Source organism: Kryptolebias marmoratus, linkage group LG11 (assembly GCF_001649575.2).
Source record: "Kryptolebias marmoratus isolate JLee-2015 linkage group LG11, ASM164957v2, whole genome shotgun sequence".
Taxonomy (NCBI): Eukaryota; Metazoa; Chordata; class Actinopteri; order Cyprinodontiformes; family Rivulidae; genus Kryptolebias; species Kryptolebias marmoratus.
The window spans coordinates 13188068-13208194 of record NC_051440.1 but is presented as its reverse complement, the minus strand read 5'-3'; the positions used below and the strand labels follow the sequence as shown (position 1 = coordinate 13208194).

At 44.0% G+C, this 20127-nt stretch overlaps 1 protein-coding gene across 12 annotated transcripts; it reads left to right on the top strand.

Moving 5' to 3' along the window:
- The first annotated feature begins 438 nt into the window (after window positions 1-438).
- tle3a (TLE family member 3, transcriptional corepressor a) lies at window positions 439-18688 on the top strand. 12 transcript variants are annotated; one of them, XM_037978297.1, is made up of 22 exons: window positions 439-907; window positions 1484-1660; window positions 2186-2286; window positions 2465-2528; window positions 3838-3882; window positions 7975-8037; window positions 8253-8327; window positions 9877-9903; window positions 11479-11680; window positions 12068-12075; window positions 13498-13620; window positions 13983-14033; window positions 14113-14265; window positions 14736-14868; window positions 14969-15144; window positions 15255-15328; window positions 15430-15679; window positions 15973-16220; window positions 16349-16496; window positions 16604-16754; window positions 16959-17035; window positions 17331-18688. In XM_037978297.1, the coding sequence occupies exons 2-22, from the start codon at window positions 1637-1639 to the stop codon at window positions 17436-17438; spliced, it is 2301 nt and encodes a 766-aa protein (XP_037834225.1). In that variant the 5' UTR covers window positions 439-907; window positions 1484-1636; the 3' UTR covers window positions 17439-18688. The 12 variants fall into 12 exon arrangements, with proteins under 12 accessions (XP_037834225.1, XP_017261529.1, XP_037834224.1 ...); XM_017406040.3 differs by having other exon boundaries at window positions 11476-11680; XM_037978296.1 differs by having other exon boundaries at window positions 9874-9903.
- The last annotated feature ends 1439 nt before the right edge of the window (window positions 18689-20127 follow it).

Sequence of the window (20127 nt, the reverse complement as noted above, 5' to 3'; positions counted from 1 at the left end):
TCCCACTTTATTTATTTATTTATTTATTTTAATTTTATAGCCGCGTGTTCCACAGACAAACTCTTACATCTTTCTCCCCCTCCTTGTATAGTGATAAAAAAAGTGCTTGTTGCACCGCGCACCTCCATCCCACCCTCCCACGGTTCTGTTGGTGGGCTCACACACACACACACACACACACAAATCATTATTTTTATTTTGACTAGGGGAAAACAAACAAAAAAAAAAAAACAAAGCAACCCCCTAATGAAGCGAGGATGTGGCGGCTTTTCGTGCCGTCTCCGTCAAATTTGGGTATCATCGTCCGCCGCTGTTGTCGTAGCTACGCGGTGGGACGGACGGCTGATGCCTTGTGGATCCGCGGGATGATGTCATGTATCGCTGCACCCCACGTGGGGGCCGTCGCTCTCCGATAGGCAGATGTGGCCGTATTCCTCCCGAGCATAATGCGATTGGACAGATAGACGCTTTCACGGCAGTTCAGCCCTGCTGCCTGTGTGTGGCAACCGGGGGTAAAGCCGGACAACTGGGGGAAACGCGAGATTGTGGAGAGTGCCATGTTACGCTTTTAAAGAACCTCTTCGAGTCAGAAGACAGATTTTGGAAGCGTATATGTGTATTTTTTTTAAAACCCCCCGCTTATTTTATTTTTTTATTTTTGGAGGGATTAACTAGCCGCAGAAGGGCCACATTCCTTGGAGGTTCAGCGCTGAAGAATAAAGTAGTTTAATCGAGCCCGACCGCACCGAGCTCTCTCCCCCCAGTCTGGCTGGGTCCGTTCTGGAGGATGCTGCGTCCACATTACGAGGGATTAAACGCCTGAATCGTTGCCTTCTGTGTTAAATTTATTTTTGATTTTTTTTTCTTTCGGGAACAGAGCGGACGGAAGGTGAAGGCGCGCGTCTGGGTATGTACCTATTTACTGTTGGGTTGCTTTCTCGGCTCTTTTCCCCTTTTTTTACACATACAAAAGGCGTGCGCTCGGCTGCGCGCCGCTTCCATGGTTCCGTGCGGGAGTCAAAGTAGGAGGAAGCCAGCTGCTGTCGGTCGTGGCTCGCCTGTAGACGTCCTCTGACTCGGGGCTTCTGCTTCATTTTTGACGAACATCAGTCAAGCCTGGACTCATAAACAGATGAATTTGATCCGAGCGGCGAGGGGGGGAGTGGGGGAGGGGGGTTGGTGGAGTGGCGACTTCAATTTAGGCTGTTTCTGCGTCACTTTAAATTATTATGATTTGAGATTTCCCCCCCCCCCCCCCCAACACTCCTCATAATAAGTCGCTGACCACAAACCGAAAAAGGTCACCAAGAAAGCTGTTAGTGCTGCTTTGTTTTTTGTTTTTTTAAACACGAGCTAAAATGCTGCAATAACTGTGGGTTCCAGTTTGGTGCTCTGAATGATCGTTGCCGCTGCATGAAGTTGGGTATTTTGCAGCTGTAGGTTAAATCGCGTCATTTCTTCTATCCCCCCCTCTACAACACAGGATTTTCACGACCTCTCCTATACCCCCCCATCCCCACCCTCCCCTCACCGCCCCTGTCTGCTGAGACTGCTGCTGCTGTGGCTGGGAGCAAATTTCAACCATTTTGCCAAAGGACCTGCACGCTGGAGAAATAAACAAAGGATACATTTCAAGATGTATCCACAAGGCCGACATCCGGTAAGTGCCTCCTTTATCCTAAAATGTAGAGATGTGCGTGTATGTTCCTGTCTCCAGAACAGCCCCCCTGCAAAATCACTTTCCGCCCTTAACGCAGGTCATCCAATTTTCTTTACTACAATGCGCTTCATGCTCCATGAGAATATGTTCTTAAATGAATACAGATGGTGTGCATGCTTGGAGATATTTACTCAAACGATTCTGCTGAATGTGAGGACAGGTGGTGGTTTAAATTCATATTTTTCTCCCCCCCCCCTTCCTAAATGAGAATTCATATTCAGTGTGAAAGCCTATTCATGTGGTGTTATTAGCAGCTGGAGGTGTGAAGTAAGAGACCCACCTCTTTGCTTTGGTAATGTCTTACTGCAGAGGAGATATTAGTAGCTATAATGTGGGCTCTACTCAACGGCATCTCGTGGACTTAGTGCAGAAAACAATGAATGAAACTTTCAAACAGGTGAATGGATTGTTGAGGTTTTCTTTTTTTTTTTTTCAACATTCTCATTTTTGTTTTTTTGTTTTTAGGCTCCACATCAACCTGGCCAGCCTGGCTTCAAGTTTACTGTAGCAGAGTCTTGTGACAGAATTAAAGACGAGTTTCAGTTCCTGCAAGCCCAGTATCACAGGTAATAATTATCTCCAAAAATATGAGCCTGCCTTCATTTGCTATATTGGTTGGTAAAAGGTTATTCCAGGAATGCCAAAATACCAGTCTTATTCTTTTGTTGGGTGTTTAGGTGTGAATGAGTTGCTGAAGTGGTGTTGATGCTTGAAAATGACACCTTTTTTATGTTTCTGCTTTAGTCTCAAGGTGGAGTATGACAAACTGGCCAATGAGAAAACCGAGATGCAGCGCCACTATGTCATGGTAAGATTACGTTACAACGAGGAGCAATTATGGCACCAAATTGCAAGGCTTGTTGAAGATCTAGTTAGGGTGGCGTGACACAGGGCTATTGTGATCACCTATGTGGTGGTTAGGGCGGGCTGAGTGTCAGGTACGGGCCTGTGAAAGCCCTCGGGGGTGGTGGTGGTGGTGGTGGGGGGGTTGATGCAGCTGGTCGTTACAGAGGAGCTCTTTCTGACAGGCAGGCAGTGGGCTCCATTATAACCCGCCCCCTGATCTCCAAGGGTTGACTGCAGCTTTGCCCTCTGTGTGTGCTGATCTGATTATTCTCCTTGGAGACTCCACGCTCAGACATATGCACAGCCATAAATTAGGTGTGAGCTGCTGGTGGAGGCCCAGGGGCTGTGTGTGTGGGAAAGCGCACCACTGTAAACAAGATGGAGGACGAGGAGGCTGCAGTTAGATATATTTCTTTTTATTTTTTTTGCACTTTTATAATCCCTAATTATTAGCTTTTATTTTAGCAGCCTTGAAGAAAAACATAGGTGTGCCACTGACGCATGAAATGAGTCCAGACATGACGCAATGAGCAGCTTTCTGGGGAAGTGTACTCTCTTGTCCCGAGTAAACACACACCAGGGGTGATTTAAACCAATAGATACAGGCTCAAATTAAACATTTTTTTTAGTATTTTCATTAGAAAACAACATGTCAGCCTGACAAGGAGGAGGTTAGGTAAACATGTAGGGAAGTATCCCACAGCCAGCACCGGGTGTCAGGTTACACTATGGCTGTAGGGCTCTGATCTCAGACAGAATGGCTCTCTTGTTTGAGAGTAATTTTCGAAGAAGCTAATGGACTGAATAATGCATTGGCCTCATCAAATAGACGCTGACTGGAAAGCCATTTGTGCCCCGGCTGCCAATTGTGGACTCCGCGGATTACATTTCAGCCAGACATACTGACCTGGCTGGAAATATCAAGAGTGTTGAGCAATCGCGTTACGCTAAGTAAACAGACATCATGGAGATCTGAGGGCTTAAGATAGTGATCAATACATCTGACCCTTTCTTCTCTGCGCCTACTCTACAAACAGCAAAAAAATTGATTTATTGGCTGCTCGCTGTCGGCTACTCAAAGAAGTCTTTTTCTAGTCTGATCTTAGTTCATCACCTTTCAAGGTTTTTTTTTATCCTAATGGCCAAAACCGTGTGATAATCTGATTACTGCAGGGATCAATCCCATTGATTTGTGGCTGTATAGAGAATACAGAATCATGGAGCTTCCACATGCTTGCTATAATATGTTGTTTCTTTGCTTTATTTTTCAGTATTACGAGATGTCCTATGGGTTGAACATAGAGATGCACAAACAGGTATGTTCCATCTTCTTCCTCATAGTTTTCCGCTTTATTGATATTTCCATATGTCAGGGATAAATTAAAGGCAGGAAGAGCTCTGTAACAGCAGATGAAGGTGTGTGTCATCATTCAAACATTTGTTCTCTGGCATATTTTTAAAAGTTTACAAGTCATAATGCTTTGATTCTTTTTTCATATAAGATTAAAGGTAGACTTTGACAAGCTCTGTCTTTAATGATTAGAAGAGACAGAATTGCTGATAGGTCAGTGTTTCTTCCTTAGCGTAAATGTAATTGCAAGAGCAGAGCAAAAGTCATTTAGCCATTTACTGCCCCCCTATCTTCATCAAAGTCTCCTATCTTGTATTGCTTCACAGATCAATCATAGTAATAAAAGTAAAGACTGTATGAATGAGTAATCCTTAGATTCCGTCACATGCTGCTTTTAAAACATTAGGTCCGTCTCTTCCACTGTGACTGCCTCGCTCGGTTAATGACAGCACTGGTGTGGTAGGGTGATCCATCAGTGTCTGGGCTGTGTGTCGCACTGCCACATGTCTGTCAGGCCTCAGGCCCCTTTGATAGCTTCTGTCAGGCACTTATCGCCAACCAGAGGGAAGAGAGAAGGAGGAGGGGGTGGGGTGGGGAGAGGAGAGGAGCCGGAGACAAGGAGCAGAATAGAGTTGGGGGAGGAGGGGCAACAGTCCAGCTTTGTGTAAACAGGTTAATCGACTGATCCATTTTAGCGCCTGACTTTTATCAGGAACCTCAACAGAGCTGATGGAAGCGCTTGAATAATTCATCAGTGGGGCTCTAACCTGCTGAACGGCGTGTTTGTGAGCAAACAGTGCGGGCCCCATCCTCACAGTTCCCCCCACGACTCCCCTCCCCAGCATACAGCTCAGACATGGGGGAAGAGGAAGAAGAGGAGGAGGAGGAGGAGGAGGAGGAGAAGAAGATCGGGAGTGGTTAACATGCAGGGTTGAGGTGGATTATTGGATGCACGCAGGGATATTATTTTCCTGCCAGGAAATTTATTCCACCATGAGGAAACGCATTCCTCTAACTGTGCCTTTTTCATTACCGAGCAGGGACATAATTCAGGTTTCAGAATGCACACACCGGCATAGCTTAGATGGACTGATGTGGCAGAAGTATCTGATTCCCCCACTACCACTTTGTCAGCCGTGGCAGTAAGTAGATGCAAACGGCCAGTTTTCTGCTGGGTGACGTCAGCTCGTAATTACCATCATATGGTGCTTGTTTCCCAAAGCTGGACAGGGTTTGGGGCTTACATGTTAGTCAGGTTTGGCTGTTACCTGTAGTAGCAACAGACTTGTACCTTCAGGAAGCACTTGCTTGAAGCAAAGTATCTTCCATGTTCAGTGCCAACGCAAATGTGAAGAGCCAACAGACTGTCTGCATTGGTCGAGATGTGCAGTGAAACAAGGTTGAAGAAACTGTGACTCTCCCAGCCACCGATGCTTTCATATCCTCAATCTGTCATGAGTGACTGGACTGCAGCATAATTTCAGGGTGTAAGCCTTTTGGCTGTCAGATCCACTTATGTAAATGGAAAGTTGCTGTGTTTAAGATGTGCAATAACCGAGAAGGTCCTGTTGTTGTTGTTTTTTGCTCAAACAAGTTTATTGTTTTAGGATTGCCAGCTTGACAGCTGTGTCTGACAAGGTTAATCAGAGTAATGTGTCTATTTAGACAGCCTTTTGGCTTTACTCAGATCAATACAGATAACTCCAAATGCCAATTAGAAATTTACTCTGGACCTGTCTCAAATTAACAAAGACTGAGGCTTTGCGCAACATTTCAGTTAAGTGGAAACATCTTTATCTGGCCTAGACAAGCTGATAGTACTTGTCTGAGTCTCTACTTAATCAAAAAGTTGGGCCTTCGGCCATGCTGTCAGTTCGGACAAATTGCTGACCCTTTGAATATGACTAGCCGAGTATTGTTTCTAGATGAATGCCCTGCTTTTCCTCTGTATTTAATGCTCATCAGTGTTTCGAGTCCATTTTCCCACTGCTGATAACAACAGGCAAATACCTCTCGGCACACAATTGACAAGCCAGCCTGAGAGTGCTCTTAAAGTGGTGCTACACAGGTCCGAGTACCTGTAATTGTGTAGCAGCGGTGCAAAGCTGGCCTCTCAAGGGCCAAGCTGTCATCTACTTAAAGTGACAACAGCCCCATTTTTATCTGCCAGCAGAACAGAAAAAAAGGAAAAAAAAAAATCCACCCAGCACTGGACTGTATCTATTTTGACAGCAGTGGTGAGCTGAGCTAATGCCTCTGCCGTGTATTTGCATGCTGCGTTGTGAGAGTAGAGACTGGCAGTTGTTTAGGGCACAGCAGCTCTGCCACCTCCTGACCTCTCCCAGCCAGCTGTCACCATGACACTAAGCTACAGAGGAATGGACCGGGTGCTCAAGGCCCTTTCTACAAATCCTGTCAAATGTTCGACTACTATTTACACGGCTTATCTCGACAAACATGGATTAAACGGGCACCGGTAGCTTTTCAACCATTTCTGAGTGTCGACTCTTTCTAGAACACTTACAAAACTGCAATAATACTTATCCCCATAAAATTCTTATCTAAGGAGATCACAGTTCATTCTCCTTATCATCGGAAGGCAATAAGCAAGTCGGTGTTGTTTTACGGACTCTTGTACCTTCTGCAGTAAATGCTACCATATATTTGTTGGAGATTTTTATCCCTGATCCCAGGCCTCACTTTGTTTCATCTGATATTTCATCTTCAGCTTGTTGTTTGTCCTGCTCGCTGGCTTGCCTAGCTTTGCAGCTAATCGTGTTGCAGCCTGGGTCAGCAGGTCTTGTTCTGTTGGTCATTACTCTCCAATCTCTCTGGCTCTGCTCAGAGGTAATATGTCTGGCTGCCAAAACTGCCTGGCATTTCTACCATGTGTAATAAATAAGCTGGCGGTCTGCAGAGTACATTGTATGTGTGTGTGTGTGTGTGTGTGTGTGTGTGCTGCTCCAAAATGAAAAATCAGAGAAGATCCCTGTGATGTGTTTGTGTTCCGCAGTGGCCCTGGGTTGAACTGCGGCTCATAAATTCCAAAGATGATGTAGCTTTGGCCCTGTTATTCTTTTTGCTCCCAGTGCAGATCTCAAACCTGAAAGTCTCATCTCCCGACAAGTGGAGGGGGAAAGAACGAGCTGGCTGTGTTTTTACAAGACGAGGAGGAAGGGATTGTGGGGGGGGGGTGGATCATACCCTCCTCCCATTGCTCTTTTTATCCACCATTCATTTGCTCCGTTCATGTGATTGACAGGCTGAAAATTCAATTTAATGACCTGCCTCCGAGCACGTAATATGATTTTAAAGCCTGTTACGGTCAAGCAGAGGTGCCATTTGCATAATGATCCCCAGCCAGATAGGGCTGCAGCCGTTGCCATGGCAGTTGGTAGACAAGCAGAAGAATGGAGGATAGATGGGAGGCTGGGGGGCGTTGTGGGGCAGGGGGCTTGATTGCAGTAAAAAAAAAAAAAAAATTGCACAGGCTTCATACTCTAAAAAGCAGAACTTTTGGAAACAACACTTGGAGCACAGACCGCTTGCTGTCTTTTAATGGTTATTGATCACAGATTTGAGGTCTGTTTCCCACAAGGTTATTATGGTTTGTTTTCTTTGTTCACTGTGATTTGTAATGTCGATTGTCCAAACTGTCACATGTAAGTAAACAGTGCAGGTTGAAGGCTTTTCTTCCTGGGTTGTGGTTGTGCGGTCTAACGCTGAAGTTAACTGCAGGACACTGTAGTTCAAAGGAAGGAGGTGCCGAGCGAGCAAGGATCCTCTCGTCACACAGGAGAAGCAGTAGCAGTACTCTGCCTGCTCATATCCGTTTAGCATGGAGTGCACTCTCAGCACAGCTGTGCTCCATCCCCCTGGGCTCTCCTAATGTTTTAAATATTTCAAATGTCAATATCATGCTGTTTAGAGGATGTTGAGTCAAGCAGTTCTGATTGCCGGAGTAATTGACTTAATCGGTGTAAACATTAAAGGCGGGGTTATGTGAAGTCACTCTCTGTTTCATCTTATTTTTATACATTTTAATTTTTTTTTTCAGACGGAGATCGCCAAACGACTCAATGCAATTTTAGCTCAAATTATGCCTTTCCTGTCACAAGAGGTAAGTTTTTAATAATATGACCTCCAAACAGTGGTACAGTTTTTATTGTATTGTAGAGACTATTTCTTTTTTAAATCAGGTTAAGTAGTTTTGAGTAATTGTGTGTGTAAGTGAGGGGCATTTACTCTCGTTTTATGGTTCCTTGTAGTGCTATTAAAATTAAATTGCAAGTTGGGCACACCTTAAAAATAATTTCTTGTAAATTCTTCCCACAGCACCAACAGCAGGTTGCTCAGGCAGTGGAGAGGGCTAAGCAGGTGACTATGACAGAGCTGAATGCCATCATCGGGGTACGTGGACTTCCCAATCTGCCTCTCACCGTGTGTATACCCCCTTTTTTTTCCTTTACTAAAACTTGGGTAGGGACAAACCTGCACATACAATGCTCTCAGTAGTACATGATTGCAGCATGTTTTTTTTTGTGAGCTAAACGTGTTGCATAAATAATGACCGATATTAATGTTCATATTAACTTATTTTCCCATTTGATTTGAATGATGACCTCTAATTACATATATGAGTGTAACTCAGATGGTCTGTTTCTGCAGCTGTGGTTTCAGTTGCATCCTCCTTGTCTTGTTGTGCGTTTACAAATGTGAGCCTGAGAGCTCTTGAGATCCCCTCCGCGACTCATACTGCTTTAATTGGCTAAGGTTTTAACGAGGAGCCTCATCCCTCACTGTTGACCTGGATAGCTGTGGGAGTTAAAAGGCTGAAGCTGAGCAGAACACAGCCGACTTTGCAAGCTGGCTGAGACAATCCCAACAGCAGTCTGCTATCGCAGCACAGCACTGAGCGAGCAGTAATGTTTGCTGTCCTTTTCTGCTTCAAAACACCATCTGTTCCTCATTGATCAGCTCTACTCATCCTGCCCTGCAGAGGCAGAAATGATTGGTTTCAATGCTCAGACTATCAATGATCTTATTAGAACAGTTGAATCTTTATTATGCGTGAGAGGCAGGTCCAAAAAGCTGACTCAAAGACTGGATATGGGAATTCAGTTGATGTCTTTTGCTCTCTTAAATATGCCTGAGCATCTTGAGATTATGGAAAGTTGGTGTTTTACTTTTTTGGTAAAAAAAAAAACAAACAAGCAGCAGTTCTGCCTAAGAATAGTCATATTTGATTTGAAGCTCCATCCTGTCTGGCTTTCTTATTTAGGACATATGATGCATATTCTACTGTAATTTTGCTGTGCTTTCAAATTTGCAGCTGTGATTCTTTCTGTGCTGGTCTATAATTCAAAGCCGTCTTATTTAAAAGTTGACCTGAAACATGTTTTGACCTTTTCCATGTTTTTAGTATATCACTCTGTGTTGAAGCAGGGTTGTTAAATGAAACAGCAAGGCCTCAACCCAAGATGCACCGGCTAGTCGTGTCAGGGGAGGTGAAAATGTACCTCCTGTATGTTTTACGAATACTTTCCCATCAATTATTTATTAGGGAGACGCTCTGTAGGCATGCCAGAATCTTCATGTATATTGTAACGTAAGGTGGGGTGAAAGAGCATGCCAGGCAGACAGGCAGCATCCAGGAACCAGCTGCATGTCTTATTGATGGAGCTGTGGGCCATTAATAGAATGCAACTAGGGCAGCTGCTCGCTCTGAGAGAAATCTGACTGCTGGTGCCTCCTGTTTGATTCGAAAATGCACAAAATATTCAAGTCAACAGTAAAAGGCTCACCCTTCTGCATACGATCAGCCACCTGGATTTTCTCCCACCGTTTGAACATTTATTTTAGCCTCTATGGCCATTAAGTGCTGTGTAGTATTTTGAGATTGGAGAGAAAACATCTGTAGTAGCTCTGGCCTTGACCACTCTGTCCTCCTTTTCAGCAGCAGCAAGCTGCCTATCCTGCTCTCATGGTCAGTGAAATCCATTTATATTTGCCTCTTTTTTTTTTTTAACAGACTTGGTGTGTTCACATATCTGGGCTTGAAGGGCTTGCGCATGTTGCATGGCACTAACTGTGCCCGAGTGGTGTGCCTTTTACCATAGCTACTTTGTTAGCACACCTGAGACAAGCTAAAATACAGCTGCTCAGTTTGCCTGTGCAGTTTTTATTGTTGCTACACTCGGTGTGAGGGTAAAAAAAGGCAAAGAGTAGGTCTTTATCTTGGATTATTAAATTAGAAGAAATGGGCCAGACTCCTTTATTTATTTATTATTGTCTTCATTTATGGCCCTTTAATGAGGGCTCTTGCTGATCAGCCATGCTTATTACCCATCAGAGCCTCATTAAACACAATGAGCAAGGATGTCTCCCCCCTGCCAATGAACTGGCTCCTTAATTTCCCTCATGGACACAATATTATAGCACACTCTTTGGCTCTCTCGTTTTTACCGTTTTCCAATTTAGTCCACCTTAATTCCAGAGAAAGGAAAGAATGAAGTAAGACAAAGTCCACCTGATATTTTTCAAAACAGAGCTAAGTGCTTTTTGTATTCCTGCCTTTTGAGCCTACTGAGTTTATCCACCATTTTGTTCTACATGTAATTCCATCACATAGTCATTACCAAATTCCTAATATTCGTGAAATGGCCATAAATGGCCCCTGATTAAAGTTTTGTCATGTAAAAGAGAACGAGTGTGTGCTGTAAAAACAGCTGAATTACTCAGCTGGCTCATAGATGGGATAATAAATTGCTGATGTTTTTATTGGTGTCTCAGCTAAGTATTATTTAACCTTGCTTTAAACTGCTTACTTCCATGCTGAGTGCCTTTTAACTCCCATTTATTTCCCTGTGTCTTTCAAATATTGATGGTGAATATTGGAGGCTTGACTGAGTGCCAGCGTGGGACCCCAGCTCTTGGCTCCCAGGGCTGCCTTTTTCAGACGCACACTCAGAGACTGAGGGAAGGAGTGCCAGCTTCTGGCACTTAAGAGTTCCCTCAGTCTCTTAAAGTTTGGGTGTGTGGGTGATTTATGTGCTGTCAATCCAAGAATGTGCATGTGAGAGCGGTAAACAGACAATGTTGTGTCTTTTGAAGTGTTTTAAAAAGCAGGTAGTTGTTTTACCCTGAGGCTGACAGCTTAATGTTCTTTCAGATGATTGCTCAACTCAATGATGGTACAGGAGTGCTGTGACACTGCAATATGAGATTTTGCCAGTTTAGCAGGAGTGAAAGGATATTGGCTGTGCTAAGCCATGGTTAAATCAAACATAACTTTGTTGAAAAGTATTTATTTTTACATTATTGCCTCTCGTTAACTGTGTGATTGAATATCTAAATTTCTTGTATTATGCACTGGGTGTGTTGAGTAGAGCATTATTAATACCTTGACTATGCACCGAACAGGGTGTATGCCACTCTGGCAGTAATAGATGTGTGTGAATTTATGTAACCTGATCAGCCTGATGAGTAAAAGTTTCTTCTTGGCGTTTCCCTTCAACCCACTTGGTGTTTGTTCGTTTGTCTCTCCATTGACTTGCAGCAGCAGCAGCTCCAGGCACAGCACCTCTCTCATGCTGCTCACGGGCCTCCAGTTCAGCTGCCACCCCACCCCTCGGGTCTACAGCCACCCGGCCTCCCCCCTGTGACAGGTTCTGGGTCAGGCCTGCTGGCGCTTGGGGCTCTGGGCAGCCAAGCTCACCTCCCAGTGAAGGACGAGAAGAACCACCATGATCTCGAACACAGAGGTAAAGACGTTTGTTCAACTGGACACATTGTAAAGTTTATTATATAGAAGTTTATTCATTTGACCTCGATGGAAACAATGTTAAACAGAGTCAAACCAATTAAGTGTGAAGTGCTTCTCACTCTGTAGAACAGAATTGTAGGGTGAGGAGCACATCCTGTCTGTTCACATTCTGTCTGGATAATGAGCTGGTGCATTCCCAGTCCATGACTACATAACTTATTCAGCAGCTCCAATACATGTTGATAAGAGGAGCCTTGTGCCCTGAAGCTGACTCACACATGTTCAGCTAGAAGTGTTTGTTACTTTGTACTAACTGACATGTTTTTCTCTTTGCTCTCTTGGTTCCTTCATCACCTCTTCTGTCATCTCGATGTCACTGATACAGAAAGTACGGTGAGTTTCCAGAACCACAGATTTTGTTTTCCCAAGCCCCTGTGATTGTCAGTTGTTCAAATCATTGCATTGTTATACTCACTGCGGGTCATTGCTGATTTTATATGTTGTTGTAATCTGTGTTCAATAAAATGATTAATGGGAAATGAGGTTTGGAAAATAAATTCTGGGTTTAATCCAGAAGGGAAATGACAGCTATCATGCTGGAGAGATTAAAAGCTTTGTAAATATATCAGAATTAAAGGAGGACGTGAACCCCCCCCCACCCCCCATCCTAAAGGACTTATTTGATCTCCTCTTTTCTGTCTCTCTTGTTTACCAGCTCTCTTTCTTCTCTTTGGTATGGGATGAATATTTATACTCACAAATGGAGAGTTTTGTTGTCTTTCTTTCCACACTGTCTGCTGAAATGTTTTATTTTAAATGCTGGGATGTCGGCTGACTAGTGATGAGCCTGTGAGATTGTGTTTCTGTAGGCTGGGACCGGTTGAATGGGTGCAGTCATGTCTGAAGAAATGGGAACTCCTGGGGCGATTAGCAGGCCCGTTTTGTTTCTCTCCTCTTGTCCCAGGTCATCTGATAGTAGAGTGGTGACTTTGGTTAATGAGTCACGCTAAGCATCTCTTTAAAGGTCAGCCATTATGCAGACAGTGGCCCTTTGCCCAGGCTTCTAGTCCATCCGCCATTGTTCTCTCCTCTTGTTTTTGTCCATATGGTTGCTTTGGTCCTCTGTTGAGGGACGGAGAGATTCGGGACAACTTGGCAGTTTGCAGGCAAATGGCAAACTCCAGAGAAAGCTTTTGGACATCTGCCCAGTGCCTTCCCTTCTGTTGGCGTTTGGAGTGAGCTGTCCCAGCTTGTGTAGGCAGGTTCCATGAAGAAGCACCAGCCAGTCCCACTCCGCCGTGCCCACTGGCAGGATATAGATTCTCTTTCTTTATCAGAGCTCAAAGCCTGAGCTGACATGGTGCCCAAGTGTGCTGCTGCATTCAACGCCCAGAACCCACAGCATATAGTTTCTCTCTGTGTCCCTCTCCCCCTCTTTCTCTCTCATGCTTAGCCCAAATGACTCTGGAGAAAAGGCCTTCTGTTCAGTCACAACACACTGCTCATGTCCCTGTGAGGCTGTTTGTTGTCCAGTTATGAGGGGGGTGCTTTCAATTCAGATAACAGCCCATTCTGTTGTGTGGTCAGGCACAGGCTTGTGTGTAAGACTGGGTTTGGTTGGTGTCATGGTACTGTGTGGAGCTGGCTCACAGGTTCCTTAGTTTTTTTATTTTTTAAAAATGAATAAGGTATTTTTAGTGTTTGGGTTGGCTCAGTGTGTTCTCTGTAAGTTTATAATGGATGAGTAATTTGTTGGTTTCTTTTGCAAGTAGAGACAAAGTGGTAATAAGAGATGTTTTGGTTTTCTATTTGCAGAATAACTCGATATCGCCGTCAGAAAGCTTACGAACAGCCAGTGAGAAGCATCGCAGTTCTTCAGACTACAGTCTGGAGTCTAAAAAGCGCAAAGTGGAGGAGAAGGACAGCATGAGCAGATATGTAAGTCATTAAAAGAAGAACCCAACATGATGGAACATGTTATTTATCTGGCAGCTATTTGACCTGTTATATTGCCTATTCAAAACACAAGGGTGGAGTAAAATTGGTGCATTTTAAATTCTTGCTTATGTAGAGAAAAGATTTTGGCAGGGAACACTGACTTCCTGGAGTCTTTGTTGGTTGCCTGGCAACCTCACACTGACAACAAGAATCCAGGAAGTTGCTGCTTCTGGCTTCAAGCTTATCCAAATCTCAGCAAGAAAAATCTCACAGAGCTACAAAGGCCCCCCCACTGTGAGGCCAGATGCGTATCTGAAGTGTATCTGCTTATAGGTGACAGATTTTTCTAATTATCTTTGCAGGACAGTGATGGAGAGAAGAGTGATGACTTAGTGGTAGATGTATCTAATGAGGTGAGCAGTAAAGCACATGATTTTCAAATGGCGTATTATGTGGCCATTACATAAACATTTGCCTTTTTTTTTTCACCAGGATCCTGCCACTCCACGGGCAAGCCCTGCCCATTCACCACCTGAAAATGGCATTGATAAGCCACGCCCACCCAAAAAGGACACACCAAACAGCCCTGCGTCAGTGGCATCATCTGGAAGCACGCCATCCTCCAAGGCCAAGGAGCTCAGTCATGTAAGACAGCGAGAGAATTGCAGACAAACTAGGACAGAGAGAGTTTTATAATCAAATTGCAGAAAGAGAGCAAAGGGATATGTGCAAATACATTTAGAACGTTTTCTACTGTGGATTAGGAATGGCTGCCCGTGCTTTAAGTGCATGACTAAAATGTCAGGGATAATATTGTCCCACATCAGGATCAGTCAGGTCTTCTCCATTAATAGCTCAATGTATTTAAGTATTCCAGGATTTTTGCCTCTGCCTCACCGAAAGATTAAAGCTAAAGCAGTAAAGGGATGAAAACGGCCCCATCTCCATTGTGACCATAATAGGTTTTAGAATAAATAGCAGTTTATGGCTCTGCAAGACTATGAGGGTTGTCAGAATTAGATTGGATTAGGTTCAGCTTGCTCTCAAATTGTCAGTCTACACAGTGCCTGGCTTCTAGGATTGTGAATGTGCTTGCTTTCTTGTTCCCTTGACAGAATGACAAATCCTCCACGCCTGGTCTCAAATCCAACACCCCCACCCCACGTAACGATGCTCCCACCCCTGGCACCAGCTCCACTCCTGGGCTCAGACCCATCCTGGGCAAACCACCAGGCATGGAAGCTCTCGGTTAGTACCATTCTGTGTCCCTTCTGAGATAATCTTTTACCATTTTTCTCCAAAGTACTGCTATGTCAAAAACAAATCCATCTCCTGGTTTTGTCTGTAGCAGCGCCAGCTTTGCGTACCCCTCTGTCCATTGCGGGCTCCTATCCCTCCCCCTTTGCCATGATGGGCCACCATGAAATGAATGGAGGCCTGACAAATCCTGGGGTGTATGCTGGTCTTCACATCTCCCCTCAGATGAGTGCTGCAGCGGCTGCAGCTTATGGACGCTCCCCCATGGTAACAACTTCTGCTGTACTTAGCTTAATCTAAAAGAAATGCACATAGTTTGTGAGATTTTTTTTTAAAGGTCATAGGTCAAAAATTGATCAAATCTTGTTGTTTTCCAGGGTTTTGATCCTCACTCCCATATGAGAGCCCCAGGCCTTCCAGCCAGCCTCACATCTATTTCTGGAGGCAAACCGTAAGTTTTTCGCCAATGGCGTTACATTCATCCATTTTTAAATTCAGCAACAATAACACATACATTTTCTTCTCTCTCCCCCCACCCCCCTCTTCCTGCAGAGCTTACTCTTTCCATGTCAGTGCAGATGGCCAGATGCAGCCTGTGCCCTTCCCACCCGACGCCCTCATTGGCCCCGGTATCCCTCGACATGCCCGTCAGATCAACACTCTCAGCCACGGTGAGGTGGTGTGTGCTGTTACCATTAGCAACCCCACACGTCACGTCTACACTGGTGGCAAAGGCTGTGTCAAAATCTGGGATATCAGCCAACCCGGCAGCAAGAGCCCCGTGTCCCAACTGGACTGTCTGGTAGGGCCCTCTGCTAATTCACATTTTGCTCATTGGTGACATTTTGCAAATTCTCTTTTTTTTTTTTTGTAATTTATAGCGTTTTGAAAATGTGAACGGCATGAAATAATTGTGTAAATTGAACAACCTATAAACTTGTCAGCTCAGTCCAGATTAGGTGTGAGAATACCCTTGGGCTGTTTTATTACGAGGCCACCATTTTCATCCTGTTTTCTCAAGATTTGTTCCTAATTCTCCCTCTTCCTTCACTGCCCTGAACATGTATTGATTTGGCTTTGTCCTCTGTGCAACAGAACAGGGATAACTACATCCGATCCTGTAAGTTGCTGCCTGATGGTCGCACATTGATTGTTGGAGGTGAGGCCAGCACATTGACCATCTGGGATCTGGCCTCGCAGACGCCCCGCATCAAGGCTGAGCTCACCTCCTCGGCCCCGGCATGCTACGCCTTGGCTATCAGCCCCGATGCCAAAGTCTGTTTCTCGTGCTGTAGTGATGGAAACATTGCCGTTTGGGACCTGCACAACCAGACTCTTGTCAGGTACGGGGGGGGACATAAAATTACTCCCAGTGTGTGGGCTTTGGCCCCTTAACAGAACTGCTTATGTGCAAGTCGTTTTTAAAGAGCATGTCAATAAATGTTTGTGTGCCTTCTTACTTTGATTGCAGGCAGTTCCAGGGTCATACAGATGGTGCTAGCTGTATTGACATTTCCCATGATGGCACTAAGCTGTGGACAGGCGGTCTCGATAACACCGTTCGCTCTTGGGATCTGAGGGAGGGTCGACAGCTGCAGCAGCATGATTTCACTTCACAGGTACATCCCAGAGGAAATTCACAACCTACAAACCTTCACACATCATGAACAGTTGTTTTTCTTTAGCTCCTGAACTGCCAGTAATTACAGCTCTGTCCCGTCCTCAGATCTTTTCTTTGGGCTACTGTCCGACTGGAGAGTGGCTCGCTGTGGGTATGGAGAGCAGTAACGTGGAGGTGCTCCACCATTCAAAGCCTGACAAGTATCAGCTCCACTTGCATGAGAGCTGTGTTCTCTCCCTCAAATTTGCCTACTGTGGTATGAATATACACACATTAGAGAAATAACACAAAACAATGTCTTTTAAACAGTTAAAAAGTCAGTATATGTTTAGTGCTAAAAAGTTTTTGAATTGTCTATTATGCATTCATAGTTAAAGATGTGATAACTTTTTATACAAAGGGTTTTTTTGAACATTTCTTAGTTCAAGGTATCTTAACTGCACTTGTGTTTTATTTTCAGGTAAATGGTTTGTAAGCACTGGGAAGGACAATCTGTTGAATGCTTGGAGGACTCCTTATGGCGCCAGCATATTCCAGGTATGCAGATCGATACAGTCTGTCTGCAGCCAGGGAAAAGTATGCACAGCTGTCTCTGAGAGGAAGGACACAGTGACCGCCGTCTCATAGCACTATCCTATCAGTGAAAACTGAAACTGAGATATTGACCTGACAAAGAAGTCTTTTTGAGGGCTGTCAGGCCAAAAACTTGATGCGACTGCAATCTCATCTTCCTCTATAGTCAGCTAATTGTCCTCATTTAACACTAAATGGATTTGAGTGTTGTAACTGGCTCCAAGACTAAAGTGTTTTTTGTCTTCTTTTCCCTAAACAGTCCAAGGAATCCTCATCTGTCCTGAGCTGTGACATTTCAACAGACGACAAGTACATCGTAACAGGCTCTGGAGACAAGAAGGCCACTGTTTATGAAGTGATTTACTAGAACAGACTGCTTTGGATTCGGAGCATGGTGATGCTCAGGAACAGTAAACTCTTCCTCCATCCATCTCCCCTCACACAGTCGGCATGGATTCTGGATTCTGCCTGCGGCCCAAGGTGGAGGGCAGGAAGTTTGGCAGTGCCAGACTGGAAAGGATGGTGGTGCGGTTTTGGCCCTGGATTTTGTGTCATTCACCTCTGCCCTCCATCATTGATACAACACTTGTACAGCAAGTGCAGTTTCTGAAGGCACTAAGAAAAAAAAAGTTGCTGTTTTTTTCTGTTTGTTGGATATTTTTTTCATCCTTTTTATTGTGGAGATAAAGTTCCATGACGCAACTAGAAGCGGCGCTTCGCTTTGGAGCTTTTCCTTGGAGGTCCTGTGAAAAGTGTACATAATGGAGTAATAAATGGCCTTTTATAGATTTATATTTTGGTGTCCAATTTCGCTTGTGATGGTTCTTTCTTGTTCTGTCTATGATTTTCTGTCCCCTTCGGGGATGGAAATTAGATTAGGACTTTGTAAGAGGATATTCTATTTCATTTTTTCCCCCTCCTCGGCATTTTTTTCCCTCATGTTTGTTGTCGAGAACAACCTTTTCGGTAATCCAATTTGGATTATTTTTTTCCCTGACAACAGCTTTTTTTATTTTGCTATTTGGTATAAAACAGTCTTTTGTCCCCTGGATTCTAGCAGTAGAGAACTCTGGAAAATGCCCTTTTTCAAACTGGAAGAAGGAGAAATTCATAGTTTCAATAACATTGACCCTGCTCAAAGAAGTTCAACTTTTAAATAAAGATCTGTCAACTGAAGACCGACTGCTTTCATGATCGAAATGGATAACTAACAACTGGAGGACTGATGGTTTTTACAAAAAATATGCAGCAGTGATTTGAGCTCAGTCTGTTGACTTTACTGTTGTAAGAAAAATCACCACTCCACTCAGCAAAGTCATCAGTTTGTACACGTTAATTATTGCCTTTCTCATTTTGACGGCCTGTGACTGATATTCAAGACTTAATTGGTTACACATATAGGTGACAAGGCAAAGCCATTTCCACATCTGGCATTCTGGATATACTGTTTGCTTTCTTCAGTATTTTATAATATTCCACTTCAGTCCTCTCAGATAGAAAAGGCCTCTGCATAAACACAAATTTACTGTGTAGCAAACACTTCAACACCCATAAGGTCTGTACAGTAGACAGTTGTTGATAAATCAATAAATTGTTTTTATATAAAAATAATCTTGACTTGATTGTTGCATTGCTGCTAAATTAGGATTTAAAGAATAGATGATTATATTTTGTAGCATTAAGAGAGGTAGGCTAGACTATACAGTAGATACCACTGACATATTTAACTAAAAAACAAAAATACCATCAGAATAAGTGTTGAGCCTGGAAATGGGGGAAAATGCTAATCTGGATTTGTTTAAATTAAACAAAAATACCTAGCATTTATATTTTGTTTATTCATTTGAACATTTTTATGTATTTAATTTTCCTACATGTCAGTCTTTTTAAGTAGGATAAAGTATTACAGGCTTCATGTTTAAAGTGACATGAAAATCAACTGTGTACACTGACTCACTGATGATCTCTTGGCTCCGCTTCTGTTCTGGAAACCACAAATGTGTCCTTAAAGTTCTCGTTTCCTTGAATGTTGTTACTGTAGCAAGGGTTCTCCCTTACCCGAGTCCGCTTTTACAGTACACACAGTATTATTCACAGGCTCTCCTTGACAGTGAATGGAAGTGCATCAGCAAATGGCTGTAAATGCATCCAGAGCTGACATCTGTCTCAGGAGAACTGCAGACATAAGCGGAAGGCATTCTGGGTGCTGTTAGAGAGGCTGCAATACGGACCTCATGGTTTGGCTGGAAGTCAAAAAATTACTGAGCTCACATTAATATTTGAGGGATGAATTTGGCGTAGCTTTCAAAGTCACAGTGTGCCCCAGCCATGGTCACTGTCAGGTACAATCTCCTAGGTTTTGTGTGGTGGCACTATGACATCACTTAGCCGTCTCAGAGTAATACAATAAGGCAGAAGTTGCTATGCAGTGGCACTTCAGAGAAATGACGTAAACACTGCTCTTGAGTTCTGTTGAGTGGTCTTTTGGTAGCTGAATACTTCTGGGTAGGATGAGGTGAATGACCCTGTCCATCCACTCCAGAACAACGCTCTTCTAGGACTCTGTGCTTGAAGCAGTGAGCCCTTCATGAGGCAGTCTGTTCAGAAATGTTGTTGTTAGATTATAAAAGCGGGGCCGGATGCTTTCAGCATGGAGCCAGCCGCCATGCACCGCTCTCACGGGCTCATTTGTTAAAAGCTGTTGTCTTTCGTTTCCCATATTGGTGAAGTGTGTAGTTCCTGTGCGCATTCGGAGCTTAAGCTCCCGGCTCAAGTACAATTTTCTTCCTCTTCTTAATCAAACAGTGGAATATCTGCAGATGAAAGGTTGTACCTCTCAGTGCCTAACGGTGGACACCGAGGGGGTCATTGTCTCGCCTTCCGCTGATCTACGTCTCAATAGAAGGCTTTCAGCAGGTTCTCATGCAAAAGCCCGTGCTGCTCTCGACTATTTAAAGAGGGGCAACTGTGCAGACTAAGAAACTAGAGTGGCCTACAAGTGCTTTGCAGGAAACTCGAAACATGAGAGCATATTCGAATCCCTACTCTGCTTGGAT